This window comes from Penicillium roqueforti (genome assembly GCF_015533775.1).
Source record: "Penicillium roqueforti strain LCP96 04111 chromosome Unknown scaffold_24, whole genome shotgun sequence".
Classification (NCBI taxonomy): Eukaryota; Fungi; Ascomycota; class Eurotiomycetes; order Eurotiales; family Aspergillaceae; genus Penicillium; species Penicillium roqueforti.
This window is the reverse complement of record NW_024067588.1, coordinates 335,817-347,458: the sequence shown is the minus strand read 5'-3', so window position 1 is coordinate 347,458 and position 11,642 is coordinate 335,817. Positions and strand designations below refer to the sequence as shown.

Here is an 11,642-nt window from a genome sequence, read left to right as displayed (position 1 = left end):
CATACATCGAGTTCATCCCCCACAAAAAACCCTCCCAAAGAATTGAGAATAAGGCCCATCAAACAGGGCACGAATATTGTTTTGGAACAAACTAAACGAATTGTAATTGTAATTGGATTGCGAAACTTGAGGAAGAGACAGTGAGAGGACCAGAGTAGAAAAACCCTTGTGGCTTGATTCCTCGGAGCGGGGCGTATTTCTCAGTCCGGCAGGTTGCGGCACCCAAGTTCGTCAACGTCCAAGGGCTGCGCTCTCTATGTTCTTCACTTTAGGATCAATCCAGGGGCTACTTGATTTTCATTTGGTTATCTAGGTTTCAACATGAGTGTGCAGACCATAGGCACCATCCTCCCCTGCGAACCCGTCCGAGTCATTATCGGTGAACTCATCGTGATATGATCTCCTGTTCGAGTTTTCCCAGCCCGGCTGGTCATTGTCACTGTCGTCACCCAAAATCAGGTCAACATTGTCGTCGTCCAGATCAGTGAATCCCATTCGCTCTTCTTCGTCTCTCGCAATTGTGAGAGAGGCTTTGTTTACATCAGGATCTTCTGAAAACCCATGATGAGGGCGGTGCGCTGCATGATCAGCTTGAAGCGAATCTCGGATATCTGCACGCTCTTGGGCTTCGAGCTCCTTTGCGCGGGCCAAAGTTCTAAAAAATAGAGAAGAGAAGGATCAGCATGAGTGCACAAAATATTTACGACCGATGAATTTGGGGCTCAAACCTTTGGTATATATACCACCCGGTGAAGATTCCAATACCGATTGTAAGGATAATACTGCAGATATTCACGGCCTTGGATCCCGCACTCATCTCCTCGCCCTTTTCGGAGAGCAGACGTATCCGACTACCGATGAACGCAGGAACCAACAATTTGGGAGAGATGATGGCTGTGGCAAGTCCGTACATCAACGGCTGCACCGTAGGAAATGTGGACACAGCTCCGTTGCAGATCGAGTAGGGCAGCGGGCATAAACGGATCATACAAAGAAGTTTGAGGCCATCATATTTCAATGTCAGGGCCAATGCGGCGAATCGCTTGTCATGTTCCATAAGACGTTTGACGAATCCAGACAGAATTGTCCGCGAAACATAAAACGAGACAGTCGAGCCAAGAATTGTTGCGGAAGCGTAAATCAACCATCTATAGAAGAAATCTCGAGTTAGCAATATATTCACTTTTTTTTTTTTTGATAAGAGCAACATGAATCAGTCTCTTACCCTTTCCATATACCAAATATAAAACCAGCCACAGTCCCAAATGTTGACCAACCCACAAGAGGTGGAAATGAGACAAAAAAGACACATAGCCACAGGATCAAGGCGGCGAGCCAGGATGTTTCCCACGTCTCAGCGACCGGGCCAAGCCAGATGAACAGCTTCCCCGTTAACACCAAGAACGCGATCCCGGATAGACCCAGGAATATAGCAGCGAAGCAAGCCCCGATTTTTTTCCATAGACTCATCCCCTCCCATATCTTATTCATACGGACATATAACTCTGTGCCGCGCTGGATTATCTGTTCGCGATAGCTTGCACCCTGCCCGCTCGATCTGCCGGTGTTTAGCCTACCGGCGCGACTCCAGGGCGGATGAACATCACTATCAGGAGAAGAAGGTATAGGGATCGGGGGAGATGGTGAGAGAGATAGCGCCCTGGCGGTGGACAGGTAGTCCGCGGGCATTGTGAAATGTATAATCCTGGGGTATCAATGCTCGGCAGAGGATGGTCGAATCCGGGGAAGATGAACCACTGTAAAACAGGGACCGACAGGAAGTGCGATACCAGGGTCGATAGAATATCCAAAGAAGTTTCAAGGGCGTGTCAAGGCCCTGATAGTTGGACCGGACATGGAGGATGAGCCAAGCACTTTTAGGCTGAAAATCAATTTGACTCTGTCAGCGGATCCCGCCGGACTTGAGCTCGGGTGGTGATTGATCTACATGTTGTCTATGTTGTAGGGCTGTCGTTCAGTTATTTTGTGCTATTTATACTATAAGATACATATCTAACTCTATTTTGTATGTCTTTGTATCTATCTATGTCCATATCAGGGATTATTGATTCTGTAAGAGTGTAGTTAGCCCCTAGGTATGTGAAGCTTGTTATTTTATCTACCTATCTCTGTAATGCTATATTTCCTTTAACACTCACATATCTTATTCTTACTATATTATTGTGTTGTTATATTACCCAAACAGGCCGACTGGAGGTAGTTGGAGCTAAGTCGATAAGCTGTTGTGCCCCAGTGTTGATCTCCTTCTCCGCCTCCCCCCTCTTTGTCACTTCACCCTTTATTCAACTCTCATTCACAAACGTCGGTCGGCGGCGATGCGATGTAATTATCTGCTTGTCATCTATCACTCTCGCAACTCTCATCACCTTGAGCTATAACCTTGAAATCACCCTTGGAACCCCTGTTGTTCTTCACTTTCTTTCCCCATCACCTGGCATAGACAGAAAGCATGAGGTACCTCTGATTCTCGACTCGTCTTACTTTCGTCAAGCATATTCGTGCCTATACCTCTAGGCTTCGGACATCCTTTCAAGACCCAATCCCTTCAACGCTAAGGTGTTTTCCCGCTTATCCCGGTCCCTTTCCTCTACACGTATTACACATATCGGAATACACCATGGTTTCCGACGAGCTTCTTGAAGAATGCCTCCAGATCCTGCAGGATCAGGCACTGGATGAGGAGGAACAGGTGGAGAAGGTGGAGGACTTCTTGCGTGCCAATACATCATTGGCAGGGACACCCTTGGAGAATGCGGTGCTGGACATCCTCTGGCGCCATCGCAATCGAAACTTGCCAGACGCATCACCTCCAGTCCGTCATACTGTGATTCGCCGCTCATCGCCTGCGCCATGGCAGATGGCTCGATCATCTACACCGCTATCCCCTCATTCAACTTTGGGGACAAGCCCTGGAAGTACCTCGTGGATGCAAAGCTCCCGTGGGCCGTTCTCGCGGCCTCCGCTATCTTCTACTGCCTCCCCATTTGGGTCTCCACGCCCATCGCCCCGGCTCGCCCTTGCACAACCTATCCCTCATTCCCCAAATCTGAATGCCTACGAGTTCTCGGACCAAAGCCAGATCTCTGACTACTATGGAGACCTTGGGGGCGATAACAATGTTGACTGGCTAGTCGCAGATGATGCCAACAGTACAACCTCATCCACGGGTGGTGTCAGCACTCCCGGGGCACTCAGCGCCACTGCAGTTGAATTTGTTCCGGATATGAGCCCACATGATATCCTGCGCACGGTGCTGGGTGACAAGCGATCAAACGATGAAATAGAAGCTGCACTGGAGGCTAACAGTTATGATCTCGGTGCCACCATCGCTTCGTTCTCGCAGGATATAGAATCCGAGGCGATCTCAAAGCAACACGATGACGGTCGTGTCTTGGTTGGCAAGTCTATGACAATAGAACAAATACGCCCGGTCACACCATTGGGTAGCAGTCGCAGCCCCGTGGTCTGTAAGTACTGGCTATCCACGGGACAATGCCTTCGAGCGGATTGCCGTTTCAGCCATGACCTAAACACACATGTGTGCAAGTGAGTGTTTTTTGAAATCTGAGTAAGTCAATCGTTCTAGCGCTAACTATTGTGAACAGGTACTGGGTTATGGGAAATTGTCTAGCTGGCGATGGATGTCCCTTCTCGCACGATCCTTCGGCGCTTATCGGAAATCTCAGTGTCACGGATAGTAGTCGACCAGCTTCGCCCTCCCCGTTCCAGGTAGACAGTGGTTCTGACGCATTCCCACCCCTGCAAGTGGCAGATAACGGTGATCAATGGGCAAATCAATACACGGGCCGATACCCTGGCCATCTTTCTGCTTATCAACCCAGCAAATATGCGCCTCCTGGCCTCCATCCTGGAATGGGCAAAAGAAGTGGAAGTGCAACTCATCTCGGACGCCCCAGCTCCCGTCCATCAAGCCGTCACCAGAATCGGGAGTTGAATCCTGCTGCACCGTCTGTAGACGATCCAGATGCCTTCCCAACTCTTGCCGCAGTCAATGCTAAGAATGCTGGGAAAAAGCATCATGGGAAACGGGGCGGCCATAACAACCGCGAAACTGGCTCAGGAAAAGAAAATACCCCTTCGTCTCTGGCGGATGTGGTTCGAATGACCCCATCTCCTGTCCCCGGGAAAACCAAATCTGGCTCCAGAAACAAAGATACGAAGGGTCGCGAGAACAGTGCCGCAGCTCAGTCGATTCCACCCCCGCAAAATATTCCGTGGTTAGAGACAGGCTCGCGGGCGAATCAACAATATATCAAATATCGGACAGAGGCTATTCGCCACGGTACTGTGCGAAACAAGTTCCTCCAGAGGTAAGCTTTCAGCGAGTGATATGATCCCCACTCCTTCTAACGATATATCTCCCAGCGCTGCCCAAGCATGGAACCGCAACGATGCCCGAGCTGCCAAAGCATTGTCGTTACGCGGTCAGGCCGAGAACGACGCGATGCGCAGGTGTCATCGGGAGGCTGCACGCCAGCTCTACGAAGAACGTAATCAGCATCTCTCTCACAAGGGATTGGATGAATCCTCAGAAGAGCTTTACGTTGACCTTCACGGTCTCCACCCAGAAGAGGCTATCGAATATCTCGAGAAGATCCTGCTCAAGCATGCTCGAGAAGGCCTCCGGGTGGTGTATGCCATCACAGGCACTGGTCACCACTCGAAGAACGGCAAAGATAAAATCGGCAAGGCCGTTAAAGCATGGCTGAACGAGTGGCGGTACTTGTTTCGGGAATTCAGTGTACCTGGTGAGCGAGGAGGTTATGTCGGAGGGATTCTCGGCATCGATCCAACCAGTTATGACAAGTCAGTAGCCAAGGAGCTGGCTAGCGAATTGATGGAGGCCAACGCTGGCGGAGAGCCTCCCATCCTAACCCTGGGCAAAATCCAGTTACTCAAGCGCGAAGAAATAGAGACTCAAGATCAATGACCTGGCGTGTCATTCAACTCAAGATACCCCAGTACCAATCTATCTATTGAATCTAAGTTGTATAGAAAAGTCGTCTGCACAAATTGAGCCTTTTCGCCCAAATTTGTGACTCAACCACAAGACGCAGCAGATGCATCAAGCGAACACGTCGGGTTCTTCAAGCAATATTTTTAGGACAGATTCTTCCTGGCTGCATGCTTCTATATACTAGCAAGGCTACGGAATACAATACACAGTAGAAAAAGGCTCTTCTCCAGTAGATGCACTCATATAACATACTAGAAGGTACAAGGAACATGCAAGGATATATGCCTAGATAATACACAGCGCTACATATATAAATCATCTACTCTGGTTCCTGATGCTGCCACTCCTTCCTCAAAGCATCAACATCAACCCCACAAGCCTCAGCCTTTTTGACAATAGCCCTAGCCTTATTGGCAACAGGAACATCAATCATCTTCCCATCAAGAGTCCAAGCACCCCTCCCCGCCCTCGCAGCCTTATCATCCGCAATAACAACCCGCATAGCCCACTCAGTCTCATGCGGATCTGGCCCAAAGATCTGATCCGCAACCTTCACTTGCGAAGGATGAATACACTGCTTCCCATTGAACCCCAACCGGCGCCCATCCAGACACTCTTCCTGTAGCACAGCTGGCGGCGACCCATCCCCCTTCTCAGACCTGTACGCCGTGCAGACAAGGTCAATCGTTGACGGTAGCTCCGCCGCCCGCGCAGCGGTGGCTATCGCACATCGCGCGAACAGAAACTCTGTGAGCGAGGGCGTCCGCGTGATGCTCAGGTCTAGGGCGAAGTCTTCGGCTGCGAAGATTAAGCCTTGGAGCAAGGGCGAAGCAGTGCAGATCTGGGATAGGTTTGTCAGGGACTTGGCGGACTCGACTAGAGCCAGGAGTGAGATTGGGGTTCTTGTTCCTTCTGTTGGTGGTTGCTGGGATAGAGTGTGGGTTATGACGTCTGTGACGAATGTTAGGTCGGAGGCAGAGTTGACTTTTGGGATTACGATTGTTGTTAGGTTTGGTGATTGGAGCTGGGACGGTTAGCAAGTTGAATGTTACCAGGGTGGTGGAAGGGGGTGGGAGCTATGTGTGTGTGTATGTTCTGGAGTCCACTCACGACTTCGGTCAAATCACCCAATGCGAGTCCGCTGTCTACGGAATTGATTCGCACGGCGCGTTCCCGGATTCCTGGTGGCGCGGCTTGGTCAATTGCTCTCCGCACTAGCGAGCGCGCCTCTGCTTTCATGTGCGGAGTCACGCTGTCTTCCAGGTCGTAGGTGACGCAGTCGGCGGTCAGTGAGCGCGACTTATCTAGAAAGCGTTGGGAGGAGCCGGGGACTGTTTGGCGTTGTTGGTTAGCTCTGGGGTTTTTCTTTTGGAGTTCGGGGTGAAATGCGGGGAAGACCTCGGGATGCGATGCGGCTTTGGAAGGGAGCTCGAGCTTACCGTAGAGGAGGGAACGACGCAGAGTATTTCGGGCTGCCATTGTCGATATGGTGATTTGTGTGTGTATCCAATGATATAGAGTTGTGTACTTTCTTGGAGAGTGGAGTTGAGGTCTTTATGGGGTTGACTCGGGAAGAAGCCGACTCGGTTATCCGTAAAGCCGCTTCGGGAGAAGGATAGCAAAGTTGTTTTCTCCTTTATATTTCTTTTTCATGACCTGATACAACTTATGAGATGTCTGGTAGTAGCTCTTCTTACTATGCTAACAAGCAGTTCATTTAAATCGGAGAACTCAGTCATAAGTACTCTGTAGCGAAGCTCGATTTAGATATATATTCTTGCAAGTAAACGTATTTTCTGTATATTCCAGATTTCAACTTCGTGTCATTAGGTGTCCAAGTCGCATTCATCTAGCGCTGTATTTCTAGAGTATATCGCAGGCAGCATCCAACAAACATATAACGCTAGTATTACACAAATGTGCTGAACATCAGAGGTACTCTAGAAAAAGGAGTCTGGAGCGGATGCACACAACAAAGATCAATTCACCTTTGAAGAATATCATATCAAGGAGGAGGAACATATCGTAGATGAGATCAAAGAGTCATTAGTGAGTGCCACCAAAACATAATTATAGTAAAATGTTTTCCTAACTCTCGCCTATAATAAGGTAATCTAGATGGTACTTGGATCACCCGAAAACTACTACATACATACTTATGTACTTTATACTCTGCATGTATGGGTACTGCTATGTGCCTTTTGAACTACTTTGGCCTCCTTGTGATTTTGATGCAGAGGTTTTATACTCCGTATAGATCAGTGTCTTATCGGTTTAGCGCCACATACGTTGGACATAACGTGTGGCTGACTGGTATCCACTCAGCATAGTCACGTGAATACCTTTAGAAATTGTCCCGAAGCAGGAGTAATGATCGGATCTTCTTATAGATCTTCTTTAACAATTCTAAAATAACTTCACAGTATGCTAGGATAGATCATGCAGCTCTAGCTAAGTAAATATCACACATCATCAACGAATATACTTAAGGTTGGTCTATGCTTCCGATTATTCTGCCATCAGAAACCGCCTATACCCGTGTTTCGACCACATAGGGAACATCGCCGGTCAACAACAGGCTTAACTTGGATTAAATTGACCCAATCTGCTGACCGAGAGGTCCTTTACATTCATACCATATCAAACCCCTGCCCTGTGAATCATGGACCAAGGACAAGGAGGCCAAGGCGAGCTCAACTGGCGCCTCAGCGCGCACCCGATCACGCTACTTGTCTTCTTAAGTATTCGGATCGGTCCGTATTCCCCCACCCCGAGTAAAAGCAGCAAGAATGATTTGGCTAACTTCATGATTAGGCGCGCTACTGATGTATCTATTTGGTGTACTCTTCATCAACAACTTGTACGGAACCTGCGAACTACCCGCCTGTCAACCTGCGATGCTAACGTTCATGTAGTATCCTCGTCTTCATTTTCACCCTTCTCCTCCTCTCCGCGGATTTCTATTACCTCAAAAACATCGCGGGACGCCGGCTGGTCGGCCTACGTTGGTGGAACGAGGTCGACACCTCAACCGGCGACTCACAGTGGGTCTTCGAATCAGCCGACCCTAACGTTCGCACTATAACCGCCACCGACAAGCGGTTCTTCTGGCTGAGCTTATATGTCACACCAGCTCTGTGGGTAGCCCTTGCCATATTGGCTATTGTGAGACTTGTCGGTGTCATTTGGCTTAGTTTGATTGGTAAGTTACTCCCAAGATACTTTGATATATGCCGGCAGTAGATATTGACTTTGGTTTAGTTATTGCACTCATCTTGACTATCACGAATACCATGGCCTTCTCTCGCTGTGATAAATTTGGTCAGGCCTCGACATATGCCAACTCGGCTCTGGGTGGTGGTATTGTGAACAACATCGCTGGTGGCCTGCTGGGCAGGCTATTCCGGTAATGGTAGGCAGGTTGATGCCTGTCTTGCCGTTAGTGGCCCTACATTGTCATCCCTCTTGTATGTGCTCTGTATTTCTAGCAGGATATTTGACCACTTAGCATTCAAATGCATCAATTTCTTTCAAAATATGGTCTCATTTGTAGCTCTAATGTGATTGAAAACCCGGTCTAATGTAAGTGCTTTATCTCTAGAGCCGTTGCCTCAGGTAGGTCAACGCATCACTCTTTCCTCAAACACGCAGTTTCCACCGCAGCGGCACCTGCCGATTGCCCTTTGTTTTCCTTTTCCTCCTCTTCCCTCTTCATCTCCCTCTTCTTCTCCCTCTTCCTCTTCTCCATTGCCTTCAATCATCGTCAACAAACAGCCTTTGCGTCTACTGCGCTTCAAACCCCACGTTGGTAAGTGTCGTTCTTAGTGTTGACCTTGCACCATCTCTCTCGATGACCCTAGGAGAGCGAATCAGATGAAAATATCGTGCTTCAATTCTCTTATGTGTCTTGTCCCATCTGCCTTTGCCTTCTCTCACCCCTCCCTAGCCCTCCATCGATCCATTTTTTAACTTACGCGCTCCTAACCTTTACCCCAGTGAAGGATACTTCACGACGACAGACTGTTCTGGGGAATTTGACTAACGAGCTTGTGTATCAAGTTGACCAAAATGGAGACAAATATCCATGAAGACCGGAATGAAGATTTTACCTGCGGACAGTGAGTTCTCCCCTCCAAAATTCTAGCTTTCAAGGCTTAGGATATCCCCCCGAGAAAATCAGTCACTTAAAATTCTAGATGCGGTGGATCTGGCCATATGACTCGTCAGTGCCCGAATGCCTCTCTTCCTCTGAGACAGAGAGACAGCAATGCAGGGTAAGTTGGTCCTACACTTTCCATGTCACATTCTGCCAGTCCATCTAACCAATGCTAAAATATAGTGATGCCTATGGCAACTACGGCAACGACAATGGTGGAGGACATGGTGATTACTCCGGTGGTGGCGGTGACCGCGCTTGCTACAACTGCGGCCAAGAAGGGTAAGTCGTTGATATCTGTGTACTTGCCAAATTTTACTGACAACAATGCAGCCATAGCAAAGCCGACTGTACCGAGCCTCGCAAGATGGGGGCATGCTTCAACTGTGGCCAGGACGGGTGAGTTATTATTGAACATCTTGTGTATTACGGCGTTAATTATTCTCTTGAAACAGTCACTCCAAGGCCGAATGCACCGAGCCTCGCAAGATGGGCGCTTGCTTCAACTGTGGCGAAGAAGGGTGAGTAACTGCTGGGCGTTTTATACTTTAGTTTGCTAATTGGCTCCAAATACAGTCACTCCAAGTCCGAATGTCCTAAGCCTCGCGTGTTCAGGGGTACCTGCCGTATCTGCGAAAAGGAAGGCCACCCAGCGGTTGATTGTCCTGAGAGACCCCCCGATGTTTGCAAGAACTGCCAGGCCCAAGGCCACAAGACGATGGAGTGCAAGGAGAATCGCAAGTTCGATCTCAACCTTGTTGCTGACATGCTACCCCAAGAAGGTTGGGCTGCAATGAAGAAAGCCAGTGACGAAAGGGATCTTGATGATTTCCGAGAGGTACCAAAAATCCATACGTACCTTGAAAGTTTCGAACTTTGGCTGACCTAACTCCAGGCACTTAAAATCTACTCCAAGGCAGTCCCCAATGCCACCTGGGCAGACATTGAGAAGAAGATGCGAGAGGATAATTTCAACATCTACATCATTGCTATGGTAATCAATCATCATCGTTCTGATACTTGGGGATGAATCGCTAATGAATGAATTTTAATTATAGGAGGCTGAAGTTGACGATGTCATGAGCCTTATCGATCTTCAGGGAGTACTTGACCGTGAGTACGTGATTGGATTCTTTTTCAACCCCAAGGCGTCGCGTGGCCACCTCCGAGATCGTTGGCCTGCAGATGCCGAGGAGAACCTAGAGCGCATGAAGAGCGCCGGTATTCCCTACGAGCGCAAGGTGCCTAAGTGCCTGAACTGTGGAGGTAAGTGTTTACTTTGAAGATTCCTTATAATATTGCTAAATTCTGTTTAGAGTTGGGACATATCTCCCGCAGTTGCAAGGAGGAGCGCGCCGAGGGCAATGATCGTGTGGAAATCAAGTGCTCAAACTGTGAGGGAGCTGGACACCGCGTACGCGATTGCAGACAGCAGCGCAAGCACAAGCATGGTTGCCGTAACTGCGGGTATGTGGCTGTGGTGCAAACAACGAACTGGATAATGCTGACTTTTATGAAGATCTATTGAGCATATTGCTTCTGACTGCACCGAGCCCCGATCTGCGGCTGGTGTTGAATGCCGGAGATGCAACGAAAGTAAGACCTTGCCCAAGATGATTCAAATATTTCATGATGCTAATGTATCTATTTCAGCTGGCCACTTTGCCAAAGATTGCCCCACTGTTGCTGACCGTGGCCCTCGCACCTGCCGCAATTGCGGGTATGTTAAAATATCATAGCCCCTGCGATTGTCGCTGATTCTAACATCAATACAGATCCGAAGACCACATCGCTCGCGATTGTGATCAACCTCGTGACGTTTCCACTGTTACCTGCCGCAACTGCGAAAAGAGTAAGTGCGATGCATGCCCCAAAGATTCTTGGAAACACAACTGACAACTGCTATTTTAGCCGGACATTACTCTCGTGATTGTGATCAGCCGAAAGATTGGTCGAAGGTTCAGTGCAAGAACTGCGGAGAAAGTGAGTTGATACATGCGTTTTTAATACTGAGTTAGTCCGCTAACAATCCTTAGTGGGTCACACTGTTGTCCGTTGCCGCCAGCCGCCTAAGGAGGAAGAGCCTCAAGACGAACCTACTTTCTCCCCCGGCTCTCCCAAGCGCGAGGAACCTGATCCGCTGAACTCAGAGGCTACTGACCAACAGTTTGAATACAAGCGCCATGACGACGAGGACCTCTGGTAAAAGACACAATTCTATGCCAGAATGGGGTGACTGGAAAGCTCTAAAAACAATAGCGATTTGGTTTCCCTTTATGCCCTGTTATGATCGGCCCCGTATGAGAGTTGTCGGGTGTTGACTGTTCTTGGGATGCTTCACGGTGGCCTAAGATGGACAAGAATCTGATGTTACATATGGGGTCTATCTTTGCTGCTCTCTTTTTTTCAAATCTCGCGATGTGTTTTGATGTTTGCCAGGATTTCACCCATGAGTTTACGATGATTGCTGACCGGCCGATGGTCCCA

The 11,642-nt window shown here is 48.8% G+C and overlaps 5 protein-coding genes across 5 annotated transcripts; 3 read left to right on the top strand and 2 right to left on the bottom strand.

Annotated features, from left to right (window-relative positions):
* Positions 1-309: 309 nt before the first annotated feature.
* Positions 310-1,689, bottom strand: LCP9604111_7624 (TVP38/TMEM64 family protein; the record flags this gene model as incomplete). Its single annotated transcript, XM_039075677.1, has 3 exons — positions 310-655; positions 705-1,148; positions 1,226-1,689. 3 exons carry the CDS (start codon positions 1,687-1,689, stop codon positions 310-312), a joined length of 1,254 nt encoding a protein of 417 aa, XP_038926490.1.
* A 949-nt stretch (positions 1,690-2,638) lies between these two features.
* On the top strand, positions 2,639-4,972 carry LCP9604111_7623 (CCCH zinc finger and SMR domain protein; the record flags this gene model as incomplete). The annotated part of the gene is made up of 3 exons (XM_039075676.1): positions 2,639-3,567; positions 3,627-4,352; positions 4,408-4,972. 3 exons carry the CDS (start codon positions 2,639-2,641, stop codon positions 4,970-4,972), a joined length of 2,220 nt encoding a protein of 739 aa, XP_038926489.1.
* Positions 4,973-5,318: 346 nt separating this feature from the next.
* LCP9604111_7622 (HpcH/HpaI aldolase/citrate lyase family protein) lies at positions 5,319-6,478 on the bottom strand (the record flags this gene model as incomplete). The annotated part of the gene is made up of 3 exons (XM_039075675.1): positions 5,319-6,023; positions 6,110-6,330; positions 6,439-6,478. The coding sequence occupies 3 exons, from the start codon at positions 6,476-6,478 to the stop codon at positions 5,319-5,321; spliced, it is 966 nt and encodes a 321-aa protein (XP_038926488.1).
* A 1,183-nt stretch (positions 6,479-7,661) lies between these two features.
* On the top strand, positions 7,662-8,409 carry LCP9604111_7621 (DUF846 domain-containing protein; the record flags this gene model as incomplete). Its single annotated transcript, XM_039075674.1, has 4 exons — positions 7,662-7,752; positions 7,814-7,859; positions 7,915-8,201; positions 8,261-8,409. 4 exons carry the CDS (start codon positions 7,662-7,664, stop codon positions 8,407-8,409), a joined length of 573 nt encoding a protein of 190 aa, XP_038926487.1.
* A 658-nt stretch (positions 8,410-9,067) lies between these two features.
* On the top strand, positions 9,068-11,361 carry LCP9604111_7620 (uncharacterized protein; the record flags this gene model as incomplete). Its single annotated transcript, XM_039075673.1, has 14 exons — positions 9,068-9,117; positions 9,196-9,273; positions 9,339-9,437; positions 9,489-9,554; positions 9,611-9,676; positions 9,732-9,993; positions 10,051-10,149; positions 10,214-10,421; positions 10,472-10,622; positions 10,675-10,751; positions 10,809-10,875; positions 10,931-11,007; positions 11,067-11,138; positions 11,192-11,361. The coding sequence occupies 14 exons, from the start codon at positions 9,068-9,070 to the stop codon at positions 11,359-11,361; spliced, it is 1,542 nt and encodes a 513-aa protein (XP_038926486.1).
* Positions 11,362-11,642: the final 281 nt, after the last annotated feature.